Genomic DNA, 26,570 nt, shown 5'->3' with positions numbered 1-26,570 from the left:
TACCGTTTATATATATCAGAGTTTAAATTCGAAGATTATTTTAACATACTTCCTTTGAAACTGTCTTCCGTTTTGTTACAATTTAGATTTATGAATCATAAAATGCTAATTCAGAAACGTAGATTCCTAAATATAGAGAGAAATTTACGTGTACGTACTTTATGTGAGTCAAACCAACTGGGTGACGAAATTCACTATCTCTTTTCACGCGCATGAACTAGGTCTCCACGTCAAAGGTCAAGGTCACACTTAGAAGTCATTGAAAATCGCTTCTACATACATAGAGGGATTTCAATATAACTTGGCACAAATGTTCACCATTGTAAGGCAAAGTGTCGCGTGCTACATTTAGGTCCCTGCAGCCAAGGTCAAGGTCACACATAGGGGTCAAAGTACAGACAAAAATATGAAAATGTATTCGGACTATTTGGTATGTTTTATTGAGGGATTGAAACACAAATGGTCATTATCATAACTGCTGGTATGAAACATGTAATTTAGGTTGATATATGGAAGGTCAAGGTCACTTAAAATGGTAAAATATAGCAATTTTGTCCAGCGCATATTTCCTCTAAGCATGTTGGGATTCTAATAAAACTTCTTATGATTCAACTTCATAAACAAGGTCTCTAGGTTAAAGGTAAGAGTCACACTTAGAGGACATTGAAAAATGCTTGTACAGAGCCGAACTTCTACATTTGTCGGGGGAATTGTATGTTACTTGGCACAATTGTTCAAGATTGTAAGGCTATTTGCGTAAACAATCGAGGTCCCTGCTACTTAAGTCAATGTCACATAGAGGGGTCAAAGTTTTTGTACAGGGGCCATTTAGTCTTTTATTATTTAATGGATCGTAACACAAATGATAACTATCATGACTGCAGGTGTAACACGTGTAATTAAAATCACTAGAAAAGATAAAATATCCAGATATTTTCCAGATATTGCCCGGAGCATATCTTCTACATGAAAATCGATAATGCCAACTTCTCTGTCAAAAGCTTTTGTGACGGGCATATTTTGCGACAATGTTGCCCTTGTTTATTATAATACTGAAAACAGTTGTTTGTTGAATGTATTGTATATATGTTGTACTCGTTTTTCGAAAAACAACTATGCTAAATCTGCTACTTTTCCGTCAGGTAACTGACTCAATTGACATTTTTTCAATGCCATAAAAGAAGTCATTGTTGACGAATAAAATACCAAAGTTGAAATGAAATATTTCCGAATCTGATATTTAAGGTGGAAAAGCTGATAAAACAGTATATCAGAAGATTGATGACGGAAGTCTTGAATAGATTTACAAGGAATGTGGACGAGCATAGGGTGTAAATGAGGTTCTCCAAAGACAAGATCAATTACAAGACATTCTGAAGTGACAATTAAATTCAAATATCTCGCGCCACTACGTGTATTTGTTGAATAAGGTGGGGGAAAATCGCAAAGTCACACTATGGAGCGAGAAAATAAATTAAGAATTGAAAAGGTGGCTGCAAAGGTCTTAACCGCTTAAAGACTAAGTAATCGCATTGACGAGTTTGTTGGCGGGTTTGGTGAGTTTTATCTCATGAGAAAAGCATGCGTATAACACTTTGCAAACATGAGCCTTATAATTCAAATGAAATCACGTCTTGATGTTATTAAAGGAGCTATTCTCGGTTGGTTACCTTTCAGGTAAAGTTAACGTCGATTGCAAAAATAGAGAATATGAAATATGATAAACAAGATCGACAAGGAAAGGCGGCGTTCAATGAACGCAAACAGGAATCCCTAAAGAAGGTCCAAAACGGCAAAATTGAAAATGTTGCAGGCTTGGTTTGATTGAGCCTGTTCATGGACGGTATTGTCTAGTGTTCTACCGTCCATGACCCCTAGCACCGGCTTAAGCAGTATTCACCAGGTTATTGAGGTATTTGCTACTTCAAATGTCACCGGCAGTCTGATATACTTATAAAAAGAATACTATAACAGTCGTTATGAAACAGATATTTGATTAGTTATAGTAACAACATATTTTCTATAAATTGCAAAACATAATTAACGAAAATTTTTAACTATCTATTCCGCATATATCTACAATATTTCAGTATTTCTTACTGTACGCATGAAACTAACTGTACGTAAAAATATTGGTTCCTTTTGATTTCGTTTTCATGATTAACTGATCAATATTTGTTCTCTACGTTTTCCCTTATTGTGGAAAATCTTGCCTGGGTATAGTGTTAAGCCCATATGTATGTGAAAAATGTAGTATGATATTAAGCAGGGAAGGACGTTTTCATCCGGAAATTCCACTTGTCATCTAATTAGTTAGACATTTAGACAATGTACAAATTGTACCATATACAATGTACATGATTAAGATTTTATAATAATTTTATTAGAAAGATTAGAAAAACAGAAAACCCAACAAGAGGTTTACATTTATTTCAATATGTATCAAGTATAAATAGTGAGTGAATTACATACATGTATATAGCATTTAAATTAAAATATATACCAAGAACAATCGGAGTTGTAGCATCACGAAATTTTACATTCGAACTGCAAACTATCCAAAATGGATATACATTGTACACATATCTCTCTTGTATTCACGTTTACTAACGTTTGAGATGTTTTTTTCTTCAAAACTGTGGAGTTCTTTCTTATGATTCTAGGTAGCATAACTTTTTTTATTATTGTACTTAGACTATTATTTCGATAATACATCTAGGTTAGCGCCCGACATCATCCATACAAAATTTGCAATTTTAATAGTCAATGACTGTTGCATTTTTATAAAATAAACTCACTCTGACGTGGGTTAACAGTCTAAAATCTGACATTATTCAGTATCGTACTAATTCACCTCACTTGAAAAATATCGATCCGCTATACGTTCGACCCCCTGTTGTGAAAGTTCAAACCGTATTTTCAGTAGGTCATGATTTTCGACAATTCATCTTTTGTATAGTTTATGATAAAAAGTCGACTTTGATATCAGCTGACATAGAATTTTACCTAGTGACTTACTTTTTGTGTCGCCTCGACGGAGTAGTGGCGACATTTAGGGATCACTTCTCCGTCATCTGTATGTACATCCATCCGTTCGTCTGTCTGTCCGTCCATCTGCCAAAAGAGGTGGGGCAATTTCATCAAGTCTAGTTGTGCATATCGTCAGCATTTTCCGGTTCAATTATTTTTTATTAGAGTTATGACACTTTAATAATTGTTCTTTCTAAAATTTGTCTGAACTACTATTCTTATACCGCAAATGCAATTCCAATAAAACTTTACAGGATTGATCAGTAGCTTAAGTCCTTGCGCGTAATACACGGTTTTTCGGTTGAATGATTTTTGGCCGAGTTATGGCACTGAAACAAAAAAAGGTGTTTTGTGTCTTGCAAGATACACAATAATTATATCTGTCATCTGTTGCGGTTCACATGAGAATATCCGTCTCGAGGGACCCCGTGCATTCGACGGTAACGAGGCTTGCTGAGTTACCGCCCATGGGCGGGGTCCCACGGGACGGGTATACCGATCCGGACCGCAAACATATGTCAGATATTTTTTCTTGCATATTCTGCCATACTATTTCATATTTAAAATGGTAATTGTTCATGGAAATTAAAGTCATTTCATCCATAACTATGTTTTTGGATTTATGGCTATCGTGATCGCTAATCTCTTGTTCGTTCTTTGATGTACATCTATGAAATTTGAACGATGTGCACAGTTTTAAATGTCAAGGTAAACTTTTATATCAGCAGACCTTGAGTTTTATCTAGTGACCTACATTTCTCCCTTTTAAGTACAGATATGAAATTATGACCATGTATATAGTAAAAGTTTTTAAAATTTATTTTTCATTAAGTACGGCATAGTGACAAACACCGCTTAAATTCTTGTAATAAACGCTAGCTTTCACTACTTTTAACCCCCGGGTTTTAAGAAACTGGCGACTAATAAGTGAACATAATTATTGTTGTCATATATGTTTATAACAGAACCGTTAGTTTTATGAACGTACGTATTTCACGGCGTGTTTTCTTTCAACAAATCATAAAACACCTATTGGCAATAATTCGCAAAATAGTTCATCCACCTTACCCAACAAATAATGCAAATCGTTGAAAAATAATCTGCAAAGCAAGAGGGGCATTTATCCATCTAAGAAACATCTGGAATGCACGAGTCATAAGCAGGAACACCAAGCTACGACTTTTCAACTTTAACGTTAAATCAGTCCTCATGTATGGTTCAGAAACCTGGAGATTTACCAAGGCCACCAACCATAAGATCCAGACTTTATCAACCAATGTCTTCGTCGTATCCTGTCCATCCCCTGGCCTGAAACCATGAGTAACAAGAATTTATGGAGAAAGACCAACCAGTGTCCAGTTGAAGAAGAGATTCGGAGAAGAAGGTGGGGTTGGCTAGGACATATCCTACTGAAGTCTAGTAGTAACATCACAAGGCAGGCACTTACATGGACACCCCAGGGAAAGAGAAAACGAGGACGACCGAGAAACACCTGGAGAAGGGATCTGGAATCAGATGTCAAACTGAAAGGACAGACATGAGGACAACTTGAACTAAAGGAAAAGGCGGCGCTGGAGGACTATCGTCGATGGCCAATAGATGCCACCAGGAGGAGCGAAAAGGGGGTGCCAAAAAATTGAAAAATAAGTTTTCCCCCTAAAGAAATCGACACCGTTTTTTGAGCAATAGTAAATATACAGAAAAAAGTGTTTTATCGTCGATCGATGAATTATTAGCCAAAAGAGTTTGTGAACGTAATATTATTATATGACGGCAGTTCTGCAAATCTTAAAACCTGTGACATTTCTTTCGCTGTCGAATCTGACTTCTTGAGAACTATTGTAGTTGGTGGATTAACCCTATCCCAAATAAATATGCTGGATCTGCCCTGTTAGAATTCGCAAAGTTAATCAGGAAGTAATTTTTCCACGAATGCGATTTATACGATTAGATTAGATTAGAAAAGTGTCGACTCCAATGAGAACTTCAAACTTTAAACGTTTTAGTGGAAACGAATAAACAAACACGTATATATACATACATAGCTTGATGATAAATGTTATCACGCCATTACCTAAGTCTCTGAATATTAAAGTTAAAATTTTGTAAGTGATTTATACACCAAACTATATAGGATTTAATCTGATACCGATTTGATTTACACAAATGTCCCTATTGAACAGGTAATGTTATTCGAAAGATAGTGTTAAAGTTGTCAATTTGGTAAGTAGATTTTTTTTAATATTGTCACAATAATTCCGAGATGTTGTGTTAATTTACGAACAATACAGTTTACAATATAATAGAATATAATTATGCAGAAAGATCTGATGTTTTGATCGCTGACGATTTTGTTTTCAAATATATGAAACCAAAAGTACATCTTTCTACTCCTTGTTTTCCTTTCGACGGACAATTAGTGCAATGAATAATATGCAAGTAAGATAGTTACAAAAGGAAACTTAGATGGCGTAAAATCGTTTTGAATTGATGAATTCTATGTCTAGAACTAGCAAATACCCAGCTTGATTTAGAAGAACAGAAGAAATATACATTTTTAGTTGTGACATGTTTGATAATTTACTTATGAGCAAACACCCTTCTTCATATGCGCAAATAACATAATTTGCTGGATAAAAAACAGAAACTAGTATATACCAAAACAGTGAAGTTGATAATCATTAACTGTTGACCATGTTGACCATGTTGACCATATGACCACACCAGATAGCTACAATCTAAATTATACGGATGCCGGACAATTTTAGTTGGTACAACTTTACCTTGCAGGAGATTTTGTATTATGTGACAATTTAAAAAAGATCTTGTATCAAGTTTAAATCGTAAAAGTCACGATTTTCGACAATTCATCTTTATATATATATATAATAGCCAAAATAGCAAAGGCAGCTAAAAGGTCAAAATGTAGCAGACAGTGTGTTGCAGCTAAAGACTTCGGAACCACTTACAGTGGATGTACTTTCTTATTCCGTGATAAGCCAAACGATATTCACCCAACCACAAACTGGGTAGCTGGTTCTTAATGGATTGTGCTTTTACCATTCTGCTTTAACAAAACTCCTCGTTAATTCAGGAATTTAGCTGTATCTAAGCTTTGTTAATCTACCAGTGACGACCATGTCTTAGACACATTTAAGACAAGTATACGCCAATTCAAGAGATCCTTACTCCATTGGTTAAAGAGAGATATCTTAATTAATGTTATGCATATTGATAATATAACCTTCTGATCTTACACATAAACTAAAAGTTTCCCACTTAAATTAGTTATTGCCATCATTCCGTTTTCGTAGGACAAGGGAGCAAGTGTATGCTTGTTTCTGTTTATTTTTTTTAATGAAACGGGCGACTAACTTGTGAAACACAAGCGTTGTTGTCATATATGTTTTAATAAGGGACGGACAAATTTCACTTTGTGTTTACCTTTCTCCTATGTTTTAAGCAAAAATCATTACACCTTTTCCCAAAACCAAAAGACAATAATTCGCAAAATATTTTCGCCTATACTAAATCAAATTTAGACTCAACAAATAGTGAAACTCGTAGAAAAATATAAGGCTAAAAATCGAAAGAAAAAAAAATAGATCAAAGGAGTAGTTTGTGATCGATCGTTACCAAATACCAACGAGAGTTTGTAATCGTAATTTATATCAGATCGGTACAAAATCGTAATGTATTTCTTTAAAAAGAAACCTATGACATTTATACTTGCATTGTGAATACAATATTCAAAGTAGTTGTTCGATTCAAACTATCCCCAATTTAAGTGCTGGTCTCTCTCTCCCTCTCTCTCTCCCTCTCTCTCTCTCCCTAGAGGGAGAGTGAGAGAGAGAGAGAGAGAGAGAGAGAGAGAGTGTGTGTATTCGTCTCAACTTTAACGTTTAAAAATTTTAAAAGTTTTAAATGGAGCCGACACTTATATAATCAAGACATATATGCATACATTGATTGATTAAAGATGTTAACACGCCATTACCTATTCTCTGAACAATTAAGTTAAAAAAATCAAACTGTTTTTCAGGTTACATCTGGTACCGATGTGTTTCACACGAATGTTCCTATTGAACATGTTATTCCAAAAGATAGTGTTATAGTTGTCGCTTTGTTAAGCAAAAGTTTTAATCACAATAATTTTGAGTTCTTATTATTAAATTACGATCAATACAATGGAATAAGATATATGCAGATAGATATTCTGGTGATTTTCTTTTCAAATGAAACCAAAAGTTGACTTTTCTTTCTCAGCGAAAAATTAGTGCAATGAATAAAATGAGCATTTTAGTAAAATGTGAATCTTTGATGACCTTCAAACGTTTCGAATTGATCAATTATTTGTCTGGAATAAGCAAAAACACCTAGGGGGACAGAAGACATTTTTATCAACATTTCTAATTGTGACATGTTTGACAATTTTCTAATGAGCAAACATCCAACCCCGCCCCTTCTTCATATGCGCAAATTGCATTCTTTTCTTAGTTAATAAAAGTATATATCTAAACAGTTAAGTAGATTTGCATTAGCCGTTTGCCATATAGTCACACTACATTGCTAAAATCTATTTTAAGAGGGATACCTGACAGTTTTAGTGGGTGCAACTTTACCTGGTAGGAGTTCTGGTATTATTTAACAATTTTAAAGAATATAAACTTGCGACAAGTTTAAATCGTACCTCGAATAGTACATAATCTTGCACAATACATGTCTTTTGTATATTTTAGCCACAATGGCAATGGCAGCTGAAAAGTCAACTTGTAACAGACTACTTGTAGCAGCTATAGACTTCGGAACCACTTACAGTGGGTATGCTTTCTCGTTTAGTAACAAGCCAAACGATATACACACAAACCCAAACTGGGTAGCTGGTTCTCAGCAACTAATATCACTGAAATGTCCCTCTACTGTTCTACTTAAACCCGACAAGACGTTTCATTCGTTTGGATTTGAGGCTGAAAATAAGTATATGGATTTGGCGGATGATTCCAAACACCACAGCTGGTACCTTTTTCGGCGTTTCAAAATGACACTCTATGAAACAACAGTAAGTAAGGCCTAATATAAAAAAAGTTTGTTTCCTACCCAACCACTAAAATCACTGCTACACAAAACAAATTACATTGTATTGCCAATCAAATCTTCTTAATAAACACAGAAGCAGAGTATGTCAATAAGAATCATATCGTCAAATCTGCCTGATGATTTGCATTGTGAATATTAAAACTGGGTAAAATGTTAGTACTTATCTTTAAAAATAATCAAGGCCTTCTCAACTTTTTATTAAAGTCCATATAATTCAGATATAGAATACAATTATGGTCAATAAATAATATTTCTATATATTCATTTTTTTATTTTACCTACCTACCTACCTGTCTGCACTGCAATGCAATGCCCTGCCCTGCCCTCCCTGCCCTGCACTGCCCTACCCTCTACCCTCTACCCTACCCTACCCTACCCTACCCTACCCTCTACCCTACCCTACCCTACCCTACCCTACCCTACCCTCTACCCTAACCTACCCTACCCGACATGGCTTGCAGGAGGGGAAACAAAAAAGATATTTTAAGGCTGGCCTTATGAAATCAATTTGGTGTTAATTATAAATATGTTGCACTGCTTTTATTTTCACATAAATCAAAAACTGTAATCATTTTTCACAACATTAAAACAACAAATGATTTACAGCTTTTTCAAATACATATGATGTTTTGTCATGTTTATGTTCTATCTTTTTAGAATTTGAAACTTGACACTCCTATAGAAGACATATCGGGAAAAAATATGCCAGCCATAGCTATATTTGCTCATTCAATTTTATTTCTAAAGAATCATCTTTGGAAAACATTGCAGTCAAGAGTATTTAAAATCCTTGAAACTGACATTCAGTACGTGATTACAGTTCCGGCCATTTGGGATCCAAAGGCAAAGCAATTCATGAGAAGGGCAGCTTATAAGGTTAACCAATCATTTAATATATCTAGATTTGATTTTGGCATTATTTTCAATGCGACCAATACAACGTAAATGATATATTTGTTTTAAGAATAAGATAATATACATTATTATTAATAATGGAGATTTTTGAATGCTATCGGGATAATGAAAAAAAAAGTTTTAAATAACTTTACAATCTTAATAGTTTTGTTTGTTATCTGATTCTCATTCTGTTGAATATACCAGAACTTTGATAAATGAATTTTTATCAATAGGCCGGAATTCCAAACGAACAAATATCATTTGCCCTTGAACCTGAAGCAGCGTCACTTTGGTGTCAGACTGAAACAGATGACAAGCTCAGTAGTCTCTCAGAGCCATTAACCAAATATATGGTCGTAGACTTAGGAGGTAAACCTTAATTGAGTACATTTGTTAATAATTCTAAGATTAATTACTATTAATTGTAAAACTGCACATTTCAATAACAGGTATTGTCTTGTTTTTACAAGACATAAAAAATCAGACTATTGCAATCGGACTTATCCGTAGATAATTGAAAATGTGACGCACATTTATCATGCGCAATTATTTCATATCAATATTGTTTTTTTTTATTTTTCACGTTACCAGGCAATTTGATTAGCATTAATAATTATTTAATTGGCGTTATAAACGCCTTTTGTTTCGGAAATATATATCAAGTTGGGGCTAATGTAATAAACCGTGCATATTATACTATAATGCAAGAAATATTTCTATTTCCATTCTAACATGCTAATAAAATACAGAATTGATAGATTATTTGGAATTATTACCTGATACCTTATATAAATGTAATTTGTTATTATTTACTGTTTTCTGAAATTCTAAAAACGTCAACGTTCGCGAACTGTTGACCGGTCAATAGTTTCGACTGTTTCCCTCTCGTGCTCTGACGTCATTGACGTCATAGAGGATTCCCACTTGAAGCGTCCATCGATCTTGATCATGAACCAGACGTGACGTGACATAGTTAAAATATTAATTTTAATTATTAACATATGTGCAAAACAATTTGTTGTTCCTTTTTTCTTCTGCAAATACTGTTAAAACAGTAGTTGATCAGGTAATAAAACAGTTATTTCATGCGTGATTTGGGAACAGTCAAACAGTTGTCCCTCGGTGTCGGGGATAGTGTTTTGAACTGTTGCCCTCGGCCTACGGCCTTGGGCAACAGTTCAAAACACTACCCCCTCCACCTCGGGCCAACAGTTTGACTGTTCCTAAATCACATATGAAATAACTGTATACTACACTGAGCATAAAAATTATTTTTCTGACGTCATTTGGTTTATTGACATCATATCTGACGTCATATGACGTGAACTCGTTAGTTCTTTATGCTCTGCATTTATCGTTCGTGTAATAATGAACTTAACTGCCCTATCTGTTTGATAGTGTGAAGCATGTTTTGTTTCGCATTTTATATAACCCTTTTTACGGTGTTCCGTTTGGACACGTTTGGACAATCGTGACATTTTATTTATTCTGTACCCGCGATGCACGATGGTACGATGGTGAAAACGCGATGGCACGATGGTACGATGGTGAAAACACGATGGTACGATGGTGAAATCACGATGGTACGATGGTGAAATCGCGATGGCGCGATAGTACGATGGTGAAAACGCGATGTTACATCGCGTTTTCACCATCGTACCATCGTGATTTCACCATCGTACCATCGTGTTTTCACCATCGTACCATCGCGCTATCGTGTTTTCACCATCGTGCCATCGCGCTTTCACCATCGTGCCATCGCGATTTCACCATCGTACCATCGCGATTTCACCATCGTACCATCGCGTTTTCACCATCGTACCATCGTGTTTTCACCATCGTGCCATCGCGTTTTCTGTATTCTGTACCCGCGATGCACGATGGTACGATGGTGAAAACGCGATGGCACGATGGTACGATGGTGAAAACACGATGGTACGATGGTGAAATCACGATGGTACGATGGTGAAAGTGCGATGGTACGATGGTGAAAACACGATGGCACGATGGTGAAAACACGATGGCGCGATAGTGCGATGGTACGATGGTGAAAACGCGATGGTACGATGGTGAAATCACGATGGTACGATGGTGAAAACGCGATGTAACATCGCGTTTTCACCATCGTACTATCGCGCCATCGCGATTTCACCATCGTACCATCGTGATTTCACCATCGTACCATCGTGTTTTCACCATCGTACCATCGTGCCATCGCGTTTTCACCATCGTACCATCGTGCATCGCGGGTACAGAATAAATAAAATGTCACGATTGTCCAAACGTGTCCAAACGGAACACCGTACCTTTTAGTTTTATTTCGCATAATAATGCATCTTTGCTTGCTTTATTACAACTTTCGATCCACCTTTAAACGCCTTTATTTCCTTTATAACGCCTTCTGTTTCGCATTATAACGTTTTTATTACCGTTTTCGCGTGACATCGCCTTTATTTGCATTATCGCGTTACTATACCTTTTTACGCGTTATTTTTTTATTCGCTTTACTATGCATTTTGGTTCGCATAATTATGCCTTTTTTGTCACATTATAAGGTCTTTATTCGCGATATTATGCCTTTTCAATATTTGTTATCTTACTTAACTTGATACTATTAGACTTTTGTATGAACAAAAACGTTCACCACTTTTAAATCTCATATCAGTATATATCAATGTGTTGTTTAGTAAATCGTATGATAGTGCTATTGTGACTACAATGTATTTATTTTACTTATGACACATATTTATAGTATATTTCTTGTATTCCACTCCTTAATTTTCCATTATATTGGTATGGTATGCAGGAGGAACAGCTGATATAACAGTACATCAGAAAATGGACGATGGAAGTTTGAAGGAGATACAGAAAGCAAGTGGAGGAGCATGGGGCGGGAATGAAGTTGATAAGAGCTACTTACAATTGCTTGAAAATATAGTGCAGGCAGCGACAATGAACAAATTTCAGCGAGAAGAAATGAATGACTATTTTGACCTTCTTCGAGAGTTTGAGACAAAGAAAAGATCGATAACGAGAAACAATGAAGGGAAAATAACATTCAAACTCCCTCTATCACTGTGCAAACTCGCTGAATTAGATGGGATCAAAATTGCTACAAAAATAGAAAGGTCACACGATAAGAAAAAATACAGCTGGATTGGAGATAAATTGAGAATTGAGAAGATTGCCGCAAAAGCCTTATTTGCTCCTCCGATAGAAAAGCTTTTGAACCATGTTAAAAATATGTTTGAGCAACCAGAAATACAAGATGTTGATGCTATACTTCTTGTTGGCGGGTTTAGCGAGTGTGATCTCGTGACAGAAGCATTTGAACAAAGCTTCCCTGACAAAAGACTCCTGATTCCAAAGGAAGCAGGTCTAGCTGTACTTAAAGGAGCCGTTCGCTTCGGTCATCATTTGGGTGCATTTAAAACGAGAATTGCAAGGTTCACTATTGGAAGACAAATATGCCCCGTGTTTGAAAAACATCACGACCCAGCTAGAATGATTATATTTGATGGAGTGAAGCATTGTAAACAAATCTTTCACAAATATATTGAAATTGGAGAGGAAATTCCCGTACAAATGATGCATGAAGAGAAAAGTATGGCAGTTCATGCAAATCAAGAAAATATAGGGATTAAATTTTTTAGTTCTACAAATCGTCATGTTACTTATACAACAGAGCCGGGATGTCAAAAATTGGGAAAATTTAAAGTTGATTTGCCGAAATCAAAAAGCATATCTGACAAAGAATTTACCCTTTATTTATATTTTGGGGAAACTGAAATACACGTTCGTGTGAAGATGAGTAAAACAAATGAAGAGTTTGAAAAATGGATTGACTGCTTCTCGAAATAATTTTGATTATTTCCTGTCGTAAAGGAAGTACATGTAAAAAACAAAGTAAATGTCGTTTGTTTAATTGATACATAGTAATATTGATTATCACATTATTTGGTGTTGAAATGGAAAAGTCAAAATTGAAAATGTTGTGGGCTTGGTTTAATTGAGCCTGTTCATGTACTATACTGGAAAGTGCAAGTTACCATCCACGTACCATAGCACAGGCTTAAGCAGAATGGAATATTAAAGATGAACTGGATGAAATCTTGTTTGGATCTAGAAGCAACACATTAGACATTTTATATCAAAGCTCTTTATATAGATATGATTCGAAATATATATTGATAAAGTGACCGACTTTTGTGTTACTGTTAAAGAAATATGACTTATCAATTAAACAAAATCATTTAGTATAATTATAATTTATCCTATATTTTATTTAAGATGAAACACATTATCAGAGAAATAAAGTTCATAAATGTAAGAGATAATTATTATTGTCAATATAACCATACTGCCATACTGTCAGTCCCCATAATTTAAAATGGTAGCGCGTTGATAAGTTTTTGTTTGTTAAACATCGCTGACTTTAAGTCATGAAGATATACCATTTAGCTAAGACAGTTTATATTTCATAATTCTTCAGGTGATGCTAAATCATTTCATGTGAGGAGGTAAATATTTAACGGCTAGTTACGGACTGTAAATGGTTTCCCTCTGGTTGCTGTTGTGCATGAAAATATGCCCAAAATCGCATTGCTCACGTACTTAAGTTTATCATAAATACAAATGTTGTTCAAACGATTTGAACAAACATACATGTATTTCCCTTAATTGCATGATATGACACATGTGACCATTATTATGATATCACAATATTTAACAATTGTAAACACAAAATATGTTCGTGGAAATATGTTTATGAAGGAAAATATATGTACAGACAGCAGAGAAGATAGATTAAATAAAAATCCATTGTCTTAATCACTGGTTAAAGTAGTTATCGAACTCATAAACTTAACCTGCGTGCAATGATTCCAAATATCATTATGAAGGTAAGATGGATGAAATTACTAGCTAACTCAAAGTCGCAAATGATGAAATAACAGAAGCGAACCCTTTGTAATTCATGTCAAGGTCGACAAATAAATTGTACCGTTTAATTTTTTTCAATCCTAGAGTCATGGTTAAATGTTAGAAATAAAATGAAATTTCAAGTAAGGGTAAATACAAGTCTTATTTGGTTTCATCTGTTCATCCATTATTACGGACTTCTTTAACCGAGAAAACAAGGACAAAATTGTCAATTAAACGTGTTTTTCTTTGCATAATCTACTGCCTCTCTAAAGCATTAACCGATATATATGGAAAAGATATGCATTCGGTAAGGTAACCATTGATAGGTAATTCGGTAACTACTGACTTGTTTACTTACCATTAGCATACCATGGGTACCAATTTCTACGTACAAAATGTGCCATAGGTACATTAATCTGATCTGACTCTCACTGTTGTATGAAACTTAATTGATATTGCCAGGATTAAAAATATTACACAGTAACAAAATGTAAAAAGAATGCTGATGTTGATTTCGGATAAATATATTAATAGCAGCACAATTTACAATACAAATGGACCAGATAAACATAATAGTTATGGTCAAGATCAGTAAGCCGGGTGACATTGGTACCATTTCTTCACCTTCATGTTTACAACCCTAGCGTAATTTGTACAAACAAAGTGTTATTGAAATTAAAAGAAAAATACAAGTTCTTTATTGCGTGAAAATAAGACTTGCAAGCTTTTTTATTCTAGTGGCCGTTGTATATACATAAGGGACGTCACTCTGTCTGAGTTACTGTACAGTACAGAGACAGGAATTTTAACGAAAGAAATATCAAAGTAATTGAAAATTGTGCTACTATTTGTTCTACCAAGTGTAGTACAGACATTAATACACGTCAGAGACGGGTCGGAAAGGGATAATCTATCCTGAATGAATATTGCCTTCGATTCCATTATTCAATTTGTGGGCCGATTATCACCCTCCAGACATATTTTGCCGTGTATTAACTTCTAAATACCAAAACTTGCTTAAGTATATGAATTCAGTTTAATTTCAAACTAAACCTATCATAGATAATTTTACATTTTAAATAAATTTGTTACAACATTGTTGAACGTCTTCACCCTTATATATTAAATGTTATATCAAGAATGAAAATGACTGGTATGCTTTTAAAATAATAGCATATTCAAAAGTCTAACATAAGTATATAAGCAAAAACTCAACATTCAGTTGTAGACCTAATATACATAATAGGAGAAAACTGAAACACTTTAATATTATTTAAACATTTTTGACCACCACCTAACATATAACTTCTAACAAACAGCTTCCTTTGCTTGCTACAATAGCAAATAGCCTGGGGATGTTTGAGCCTGTCATGTTCATCAAGTAAAATTTTCTTCTTGATCCACTGACGATTCCAATAAGCTCTATTTTATTCAAATCCCAGTTGCATATTAGCAACTCTGAGTCATTCACGAAACAGAGACCTGCCGGCTAAATTATATCTTCATCTACAAAACCGTTCTCGACTGATGTTTTAACTTTAAAACCTCACTACTATTTCTACAAGATACAAATACAATCTTGTTAAAGGGACTAGCTGCCAAATACCATGCATGGTCTAGCATCAAACTGGTCAGGCATTCTGTTTGTTTTGTATATCAATTACTCCCTTCACTTCAACCTTACCACTTCCATCTTAAATGGATACGAAATGACTAAATAATCACCGTAACTTTCCAAACCCATACATGTACCGTTTACTGTTAAAGTTCGTTTTCTCGCATGAGTGATATCCGTACATAATAACGTAAATAACTCAATCTTCTTTTCATGTGGAAGAGAAACAGCTATTTCCTGATCGTTTGAAATAGTAATGGATTGGAATAAAAGTCGTCTGATATAAAATGTCGGCTGCTGAGATCTAAAATTTTTAGCGCGCCATTTTTGTTGTCACACAACACGAGATTTCCGGATGAAAGAAGATTTTATTTAGTTATATTACAATTAAGTCTTTCAAATGATGTCTACATTAATTTCATCGTAAAAAATCAGTGCCATATCATACAATTGCTTTTCTTTGACACCTTTAGGACGATTTCTTCTGGCGAATTTACAGCGCCAAAATCTACGGCATCTGAAGTATCTGCTATAGTCTGAAAAGAATGGGACGCGGTTGCAGAAAATTTCCTGTGGAATCTTACGCATGTTTGACAAAGCTACGTATTCACTACATGGGTTACGTGATTTTTTTCTCCTTATGAGTTTTTTAAACTTCTAATAAGGACAGTCATGCAAAGGTCGAATTAGTTTTTACACATAAAAACGCCATAATAAGGTCATATAGTGACTGTTCAGCTTTACTGGTGCAGAAAAAAATACTGGTACACCTGGGAACTTCAGTAGAACCACCGTCGCTCCGTAGCTTTCTCATATGAACTTATCCAAAGTCCCTGACGGCACTCTAACCCACAGCGGCGAGGGGCAAGTAGATTGACACTTGACTGGTTATAAATTTGGAAAAGTACGCAAAGCTTATATACTTAAGTATTGCGACATTTAGCGGCAATGGTGCGACATTAAGCGAGTTTGGTGCGGCATTTAGCGGTAATTAGCGGCGTTGCGACATATATAACGGCGCCACAATGCTCGCCATTGATAGTTACACTCTCGGGCGTTTAAGCTGGAGTGTTAAATACATTGTATTAGTTTTTTTTCTTGAGACGATATGTAAAATCTCTTTCAGCATGGCATTAGCCTATAGCAATATATCATTCTTATTCAAAGTTACAAAGTATTAATGAACTTATACGAAATTATTGATAGACAAAGGGAGATAACTCAATACTTACTCTTATATAGAGTATAACCATGTGTAACCAGCCTTCGTCAATATATTTATTGTTTTACTTCTTTTTCTTCCATCAATAATAACTAATTCTTTTGTAGAAGATATCGTTAAAGTTCTATTGCTCTTAATAACAGGTTAAGACGTATTTACTTACTTTTATGATTGACAGTACATCAAACGACGACGACAATAACAACAACAACACTGGTAGTAGCAGCATTAGCGTCAACAACAACAAACAATAACAACAAAAAAACAGCAATAACAACAACAGCAGCAGCAACAACAACAGCAAAAATACAGCAACATTAACAACAAACAAAACAACGAGTTAATGATAGAACGAGTTCATGTATACTTATTGTATCATCAGATAATATTTCAAGGATTGTTAAAGGCCTACTATATCCCATAAATGGTTTTATCTTTATATCTCAAAAGCTTTTTTGTTTGGTTGCCCTGTTATATATACATGTATATTATTATATTTATGTATAAACGCGGTTTAAAAAGTCGCTTTTCCGTTACTCGATCGGCAATATCCGCCACCCTTTACACCGATGACATAGGAATATCCTACATTAAATCCTATTTACTTTTAATCGACTGTTCAAAATTCAAAGAAGGGCAAATTCCTTATTTTTCTGACGATCAAAGTTAAACACTGCTAGCAACACGTTTTGGAGACAACGAATTTAACTACTGCAGAGAGGTGTTGCTCTTGACACGTTAAATTAATAGTGAAGTCTTATTTTTGGGATAAATTATTGATACTTTATTGTAGATACATGTAGTTTATTGGCTTTGCCAGACTTGCATGGTATTGTACCTTTAAGATATCACAAAAAAGTATGTTGATCACTTACTTATATTTAGCTGTCATAGACTTTACAAGAACGGGTCACATTCGGCGCATGCGCATCTTTAGATCCTAGCTTAGTAAAATCTATTCCAATCAAATACAAGTTCGAGCTCACGATACTTCTAAAATAACAATACCTCTATGGCACAAAAAAATATTTAAATTACACAATAATAATTATTTGTGTAATTTTGTTGAAATTTGTTTTTCTTTATATCTGTCTTCAGGAAAACTGGGGACTTGGCATGAAATACTTACAACTAAACAAAGTGAGAAAGTAGATACTAGTACAATGATTCAACAATTAAAGGGTTCTGGTCTTGAAATAGTTATGACATAAGACATATAGTTCAGGCTTCATCGACAGAATAAAAGAATAGACTATGTGTGGGAAAAACAGGAATGGGCGGTGTAACACCGCACTTTGGGGTCAAACGCACTTTGGGGTCCAACCCCAACGTGCGTTACGTACTTTGGGGTCCGACCCCAGAGCGCGTTACGCACTTAAAGGGTCCAATTTCGACCCCAAAGTGCGTTAAACAGGTAAATATGCATGTTTTAACATCAGGCAAACGACCGCACTTTGGGGTCAGAGAAAATTAATGTTCATTATGTTTAAAATAATATATTGTAGTCAAAGCCAATGGTAAACAAAATTCAAGGTATGAAATACACGCAAAACATGTGCCCTAAATTATAGTAGAATCAATAGGGATGTAAATGGTCTTGATAAGTAAGTGAATAACTTTCACCAAATAAAACACCAAATAAAGATTTTGTATCTATTATAACCTAAAACATTTTTTTCTCAAATTTTCCATTTATTTTAAAAGAATGTACACCTTTCATTAACTCCATTGTTTTTAGCTAAATGCATCATTTTCCCGTTTTTTATTTACACATTTTATAGATATATAATAGTCTTAGCATAGACAAAGGTATAATTTCTGGGTAATCTTAGTAAGACATTTCAGTAAAAATTGTGCCTGATAATATGTTGAAATAGCCATTTATTTAGCTAAATGTGACACATAAGAAACTTGACTAGGTGAAGATGCGTCCGTACAGGCAGTACTTAAAATATCAACTAATGAAGTAGTCATATTTTTTGTTTTGTTTTTTGTTTGTCGTACATATTTTTTTTTTTTAGTTTTGAATACATACTTTTTTTTTTTTTAATTTTTGCATACATATTTTATTTTAGTTTCGCATACATATTTTATTTTAGTTTTTTGTACATATTGTATTTTTGTTTTTTCGTACATATTTGTACATGATCATTTGCTAGTAGAGGTACGCCATTTGTAAAACACCATTTTCAAACACTTCGCCATCTGTAAATTACAGTAACCCATTTGCAAATGCCATTTGCAAATACCAACATTTTCATTTTTGGAGTTATCAAAAAAATAACAACACTTTCTAGTGCATATATATATATATATATATATATATATATATATATATATATATATATATATATATATATATATATATTATATATATATATATATATATATATATATATATATATATATATATATATATATATATATATATTAATACGTCGACAACATTAGAGAGAAGTAGTTTAAAATTACCCATTATGGCGAAGAATTTTATCTCCATAAATTAGTACAAATTCAGACGTTATTTTTGTTTCAGACGTTAGTTTATGATCTAAATAGAGAAACGTCTTAATCTTTTTAAATATTGACTACTGCATTGTAAGAAATCTTAAGAAATGTAAAAGTCGTCCTAAGGATGTTCTCCTTAATACTATACAGAGGACATAACTGGCCAACTTAATACGTTTGCCTCTTTAGGGAGAAGGCTTCCTTCGACTGTATTTGAAGTATATCCGGTCTAATTTAATAATATCTAATTAAAAGATAAAACAATCAATTGAGAAAAAAAACATCAAAGTAAGAGAAAAGAAAAGCTGCATTTTTTTATTTGTAGATATTTTTTGCTTGAAATCTCAGAAGTTATTGCATTATTTTCTATATATTAGTAAGAGTTTTCAGACTTAAATTAAAAATCTAAAAATAGACACCACAAACATGTTTCTGGAATCCCGTTTTGTAAGGAGTGATTAAATAACACGCTAAATTCCAATGAGAGTTCGTTATTGTTTTGCGCATATTTTATCATTTATATTTGTGTGTGTGTTTTTTTAATGAAATAAAATGAATGAAATTAAATTGTTTACATCTTTTTAGATCAATATCAGCATATCATCCTAAGTTTTTAAAAGTTTTGCAAGAGTCCAATAAAAGTAATATACTAACATGTGAGAGACGTTATTTTGTTGAGTTCGTTCAAACATCATCATTTGAACTGAATAAATAATTGCGCATTAAGACACATTCAGATGAAAGCGATTGTGTATTATTTCTTTTCTTCAAAAGGTACATTTATTTGATTCTACTCTTAATAGATAGATTCGCCCGTATACGGTGTTTCAAATTAAAATGTGTATCCTTAGAAGTTGGCTGAAGAATTATAAGAATCATTTCGTTCATGTATTTGTGATGAAATACGCTTTTATGTTTAAACGTGCAGTCATATTCAATTTGAAATTCACATTCATTGCGAAATTAAGTATTTAAATTAGAATTCAAACACTTAGCACTTCATAAAAGTCACGTCATATCAAAGATGAACGAAATCTGAAATATCTTATTTTAAATTACAAAAGAAATTCAGTTTAAAAATACGTTATATATTCAGAAAAATAATTAGTGACTCTTCTTTCTAATTATATGTAGATTGATATTCATTGAGAATCTGTATGATAAATCTACTTTTGGTCTTCTGAAAGCTATGAAAAAAAGGCAAATAGTTGACAACCAAAGATTTGGTTTTAATGAGTCTATGTTTGCTTATATTTTTGTTTTTAAGAACATGCGTAAATCCTTTTACTGAATTCTAGGTTCAACATTTTCAATATGTTAAGAAAGTGTGGCGGCGTGGCCGAGTTTGTTAACGTGTCGGGCTATCTAGAGACCGACGAATAGGATCACAAGTCTATGGATTGCTAGCTGCGTCGGTTCAAACCCCGTCAGGAGAAGTTGGTTGTTTATTAAAAGACTTCGCGTCTTATCGTTCTTTTACTATAAGAACGTTTTCCTTTTTCTTTTTTTTTTTCGTGTATCGTAATGTCACGATTCACCTAAATACTGCATGCATAGGTTTGATGTTTTAAATTTTCTAAATTAGTAAGTATCTCCGAGAAACGAGCCCATGTGATTAGTGGGTTTTTTCTGTGGGTTTCCTTTTTTTGTTTTTTTTTGTTTTCTTTTTTTTTTATTGAACTTCGTATTTTACGAATTGATAAAACGGCTTAAAGTGAAACAATTCTTTTCCACATCATTTATATCAGTAAGGAGAATGTAAAGAGAACTAAAACTTTTTTTTTAAAAAACGTGCATTGCCCATGTGATGGTCGCTTGGTGTTGGGTTTTTTTTGTGTTTCCTTTTTTTGTTATTGTTATTGTTTTGTATTATTTATTTTTATTTTATTATTTTTTTATTTCCTTTTTGCAAAATGCAAAATCTCCTCCCGCAATATCAGTACCATAATCTCGATTTATTTATAGAATGCAAAATCTCCTCCCGCAATATCAGTACCATAATCTCGATTTATTTATAGAATGCAAAATCTCCTCCCGCAATATCAGTACCATTATCTTGATTTATTTATAGAATGCAAAATCTCCTCCCGCAATATCAGTACAATTATCTTGATTTATTTATAGAATGCAAAATCTCCTCCCGCAATATCAGTACCATTATCTTGATTTATTTATAGAATGCAAAATCTCCTCCCACACTATCAGTACCATTATCTTGATTTATTTATAGAATGCAAAATCTCCTCCCACACTATCAGTACCATTATCTCAATTTATTTATAGAATGCAAAATCTCCTCCCGCAATATCAGTACCATAATGTGTTAACTATGGTATCATAATGAATTATAACCTTACCACAGTCTCGTTCATCCCTGCCGTCAGAGCACTCGTACACTCGGTTACAAATCTGACTTGGTGGCAGACACTTGTTATCCACAACACACTCCATCTCGTCAGCTTCACAGGAGAGAGCTACAAAAGTCAAGTTACTATGTTAAATATCTATACATTTTACATTACTAATATCTTAAATTGCCATTTACCATTATTTGCATTAGAATACTCAATGTGACAATACATGAATATGTGCCTGACAAATTAGTAAAAAAAGGAGAGCCCAACTACAGCCCCCACCAAAGAAAACTAAATAATAAATTAAAGTTCAATGATAATGTACATCTCACTATTTTTATATTCTTATTTAATTAAACAATGTTTACATTACACATTTACCGACATTAGACAATACAAAATAAACAAGCTGATCAAAACTCTAACATCACCAACATTACATTAAACTCTCATACATCCTGTCACCATACAATTATCATGCCTTATATCAGATAATAAATTTGGTCATTTTAATGCTTAATCAAAATAATTAACAATTTTTACATATTCTTATAAAACCTGTCACTATGAAATGTATTAAAATTATTCCATCTAAAGGCTTGATAAGATACATTTTAAAGGACTCAAAATTTCATTTGAATGGACTCTTTTAAAGGACTCAAACTACATTACTGACAATATTTTGTTTCTCCTTTTTTTGTAAAACAGTAATTGAGCCGTGTCATGACAAAACCAACATAGTGGCTTTGCGACCAGCATAGATCCGCGCAGTCTGATCAGGATCCATGCTGTTCGCTATCAGTTTATCTACTTGTTATAGGGTTTGTAAGCGAACAGCATGGATCCTGATCCGACTGCGCGGATGCGCAGGCTGGTCTGGATCCATGCTGGTCGCAAACGCATTATGTTAGTTTTGTCATGACACGGCTCAATTATGTTTAGGTCATATGACTGCTTCATAGGCATTCTGGTATATGGAAGACCATTAAACTGCCACTAGAGAACCATAAATCTTACAGAAGAACTTAAAGTCCCTCCTAGGAGCTGCTGACCTAAACTGCAATGAAGCAAAGGTAAATTTCAGTCAAAAACATTAAGTACTGAACCACTACATTGAATTCTATATACTGAATCCATTAGCTAATATTACTGCTGGTGTAGTTAAATTATCCAGATAATAGACTGACAGTACTAATATATTGGTATAGCAGTGCATCTTTCAGAGGAAAAGAAAAATGGGTGGGTGTGGGGGATAAAATGAAAATGAGAGAAATAAATGGCAATTATATATAATATGTTGGAAACTAGCTTTAAGTATTGGAATATCAGTATAAAGCGTACATGTAAATCTAGGAGACTTTAAGTAAATAGCCTCATTTAATAAGCATTAAACTTAATCTGAGTCTGCGTCGAACCATTCCGTAAGCTAGAGGAATAGCTTCTTCATATAAAGAATCAAATGTCAGTTTCGGTATTCTGACCAACAATGGTGAGGGGCAAGTGGTTTGAAGTCAACGACCATAACCACTCAGCCATGGATGCCCCTTAAAACATTTCTTGAAGTTTGACTAAATGAAATATTTCACGAACAACATTGTTGTATTTAACAAATTAGATTCTACATGAGCTCAGATTTAAACATCATAACAAAGTAAATTAACAAAGGCAGGGGCAATGAATTGTACAGTCAAAGCTTAAGAAGCGAAATATAAAATTTTATTACCCTTCCAGATTTTTTCCGCCTTTTTGATTGGATATTGATCACCCGAAAGAAATTGATATAACCGAGCCAGACGGGTAATATACGCACTAGATTTCCCCGTTGGGTACCCAACGTTGTAAACAACATGCGCTAAGGTGATGCGCGTACGGTTCGATTTTACGCGGTGTAAATTCCGATTTAAAAGCACTTTTTAACTGTCAAATGATAAATATTTACCAAAGTAGAGTAATGATACATATTACCATCAGTATCGAAAAGAAATATGACCTTGTGGAAGCTTGATATTAATTACAAAAAAGTGCGTTCAATAGACTACTCCTTTTCTATTGTTTACATTCGTTAGGTACGGGGAAAATACGTCATGTATTTATGTGACGTCATGTTGTGACGAAGAGGTATCCTAAAGGGAATCTTATTTCGACGTTTCATTTGAAACAGCAATGTTTTTTTGAAAAATCGTCTAAACTCGGCAGGGGAAGGGTAATAAAATTATTATTTTGGTTTTGGAGTGATATATGTGGATATATTACCTGCCAAGATAAAATATCACCCACGCCTAACGGCTCCGGTGATATAAAATCTTAACAGGTAATATATCCACATATATCACTCCAAAACCAAAATAACATATAATCTACATCCTACATCATAAATACATGTCAATCATATTTATATATTTATACACGTAACCTATGTCGTAATCTAGCTGTATTAAATCCTTCCCCTTTTTTTATGGAATAGTACATATAATCTATTAGATAACTCATTTCAAACTTTGCTACACAGTATGATTTTTAAAATTGATTTTTTTTTATTTTATTTTTTTTTTGTTGAAAATTTTATGTTCATCTACCGAGTTTTCTTTTAACTAAAGAAGATAACAAGAGTTACTTTATAGCATTAGAAAAATCTTTAACTCGCAGTAAAATTATTCTTCTGTGACAATTTAATTCTTATCAATTATTGATATTTTTTTGTACTGAAGTTTATAAATTTTAATTTTTGTGCTAATATTTATAAAATTCAAGAATAAGAATCAATAAACTTGTAACAATTTTAAAAAGAAAAACAATATTCATCTCAAACTGTGTTCATCACAAACTGTCAAAACTCAAGCAAAAATAAAATATAGAGAATAAACTGGTCAAGCTTTGAGACTGGTTCCAACATAAAAACTTTCATTTAACAAGTTTTTTTGTTTCATGAAACTGATTCTGGATTTCAAGTGTCAATTTAAATTTGTACCCAAATTAAACCACGTCTATGTGAGTATTAAAAAGTAGACTGGAAATACCGTCAAGCCTAGCAAAACAGTAAAATCTAATGACAAAACTAATTCCTGAAGATAAAAAAGCTTCTTTTAGTTCCAAAAATATGATGATATACTTGTTTTTCAATATTTCATAGTATTCAGAAACTAGTCATATTCAAAGTGTATATTCTTTTGGAACCAGTCACTGTTCTAAAAGTCGGACTGGTCATGTGATATGTCAAGTCACACAGCATGTGATCATGTGACCATCTACATCAACGTCCCCTTATTTACTTCACTAGTCACAACAAAATTGCAGAATATCTCAATAAAAAACACTCATAAATCATGGGATTTTCTTTTTTCTTCTTCTTAACAATCTACTGAAAAGAGCAGAAATAAATATGAATATGTTTAGCTTACAATGTAAGTGACTCGTGAAGCTTTTTATATGGGCATATTTTCAAAGTAAATAATAACAAGTGAAGTTTAAAGGGGTTTTAACCACTTACTGCAGTCACGTTCGTCAGACCCGTTAGGGCAGTCCCTAACCCTATCACATCGACGGGACTCTAACAAACAGTGCTCTGAATCGCACTGATAATAACCCTGTCGACATCTCCTTCTGGATGCTGTTAACATTTTCCCAACAACTTTGTTGTTATATATGAAATACATATATACATTACCAGGGATATTGACCGACTATTTATATATTAACCTACCCTAGAATTCAAATATTGTGCACGTTTCTGGCTAATTCACTCTGTCAGTACATATAGTGCATAGCACAGGTATGTATAAATGGGCATAACCTGGGCTGACAAGACACAACAAAATTATAAATAATGAAATTACTCTAACAAATAGCACAACCAGTGTCAAAATTTATTTGGGGAGTGGGTCATACTATACTATTATAATTTTGTAACAGAATACATTTTATGTATAACAATGATTCTGTGATATACATTTTAATGCATGACCATGCCCTAGCACACACTAATGGATAATCATAAAGAAGCAGTGACAAATAAATAAAGGACTCGTTCTCTTATAAATGATAAATACTTAGCCAATTAAAACTGAAGATCATACTGACATAATAATGCAATGCTAGCCAATGAACAGAAAAAAACAAGTTTTACTGACAATGTTTTTCAGTATATCTGAAGAAATATTGCTAAGGAAACCAAAGAGTAGTATTGATAATATACAGTCAAATGTGTTTTTAGCGACCACGCAAGGGAAACACCCAAAACGGTCGCTTAATGAAACGGTCTCTTGAGACAAAGCATGATAAAAATGTCAAAATTTATATACATGACATCTTTCTTTTGTGGTGGGAATGTTTTTCAACTTCATTTATATATATGATATTGATTGGAATTGATTTTTCAGAAGAAAAAAAATGGAATATTGATGACATACACTGCCTTAAAATAAATTCAACACAAACAGAAGCTGTAATCTTTCATAATGACTTATTTCAATATAGCTTGATCCCTTAGACTCACACAGGCTAGAAACTTCATATACAAGCTTGTAATGATAATAATTGAAGATTACATATAACTGTATTTGAATTTTGCAAATTAAAATAAAGCCACACACAACTTAAAATTGCGACACAAAAAGCTTTAGGAATGATTAAGATGCATTTAATGTAAAGAAAATAAATATTATCAGGGTTAAAGGTTACATATTCTCATTACTTACTGTGTATTTGTTTGCCAAATGCATTGTTTACATATATATATAACTGACTGCACGGCAATGAACTGTTTGACTTTACTATCATAACCTTGAATCAAGGCAGAAATTACCATCAAGTATAATCGCAATAATGAATATAAATAACAAACTTACGACATCCCGCCTCGTCAGACCGATCTTGGCAGTCAGGTCTTCCGTCGCACCTGCGTGCTTCATCAATACAATCACCATTC

The 26,570-nt window shown here is 33.6% G+C and overlaps 1 protein-coding gene across 3 annotated transcripts; it reads left to right on the top strand.

Annotated features, from left to right (window-relative positions):
* Positions 1 to 5,061: 5,061 nt before the first annotated feature.
* Positions 5,062 to 13,327, top strand: LOC132741271 (heat shock 70 kDa protein 12A-like). 3 transcript variants are annotated; one of them, XM_060729402.1, is made up of 5 exons: positions 5,062 to 5,213; positions 7,770 to 8,089; positions 8,785 to 9,003; positions 9,258 to 9,393; positions 11,831 to 13,327. In XM_060729402.1, exons 2-5 carry the CDS (start codon positions 7,775 to 7,777, stop codon positions 12,883 to 12,885), a joined length of 1,725 nt encoding a protein of 574 aa, XP_060585385.1. In that variant the 5' UTR covers positions 5,062 to 5,213; positions 7,770 to 7,774; the 3' UTR covers positions 12,886 to 13,327. The 3 variants fall into 3 exon arrangements, with proteins under 3 accessions (XP_060585385.1, XP_060585384.1, XP_060585386.1); XM_060729401.1 differs by having other exon boundaries at positions 5,062 to 5,253; XM_060729403.1 differs by lacking the exon at positions 5,062 to 5,213 and having other exon boundaries at positions 7,191 to 8,089.
* Positions 13,328 to 26,570: the final 13,243 nt, after the last annotated feature.

The sequence above is a fragment of the Ruditapes philippinarum genome, unplaced genomic scaffold (genome assembly GCF_026571515.1).
Source record: "Ruditapes philippinarum isolate M1 unplaced genomic scaffold, ASM2657151v2 ctg8545_1_1_1_1, whole genome shotgun sequence".
Lineage (NCBI taxonomy): Eukaryota > Metazoa > Mollusca > Bivalvia > Venerida > Veneridae > Ruditapes > Ruditapes philippinarum.
This window is presented reverse-complemented; position numbering and strand designations above follow the sequence as displayed.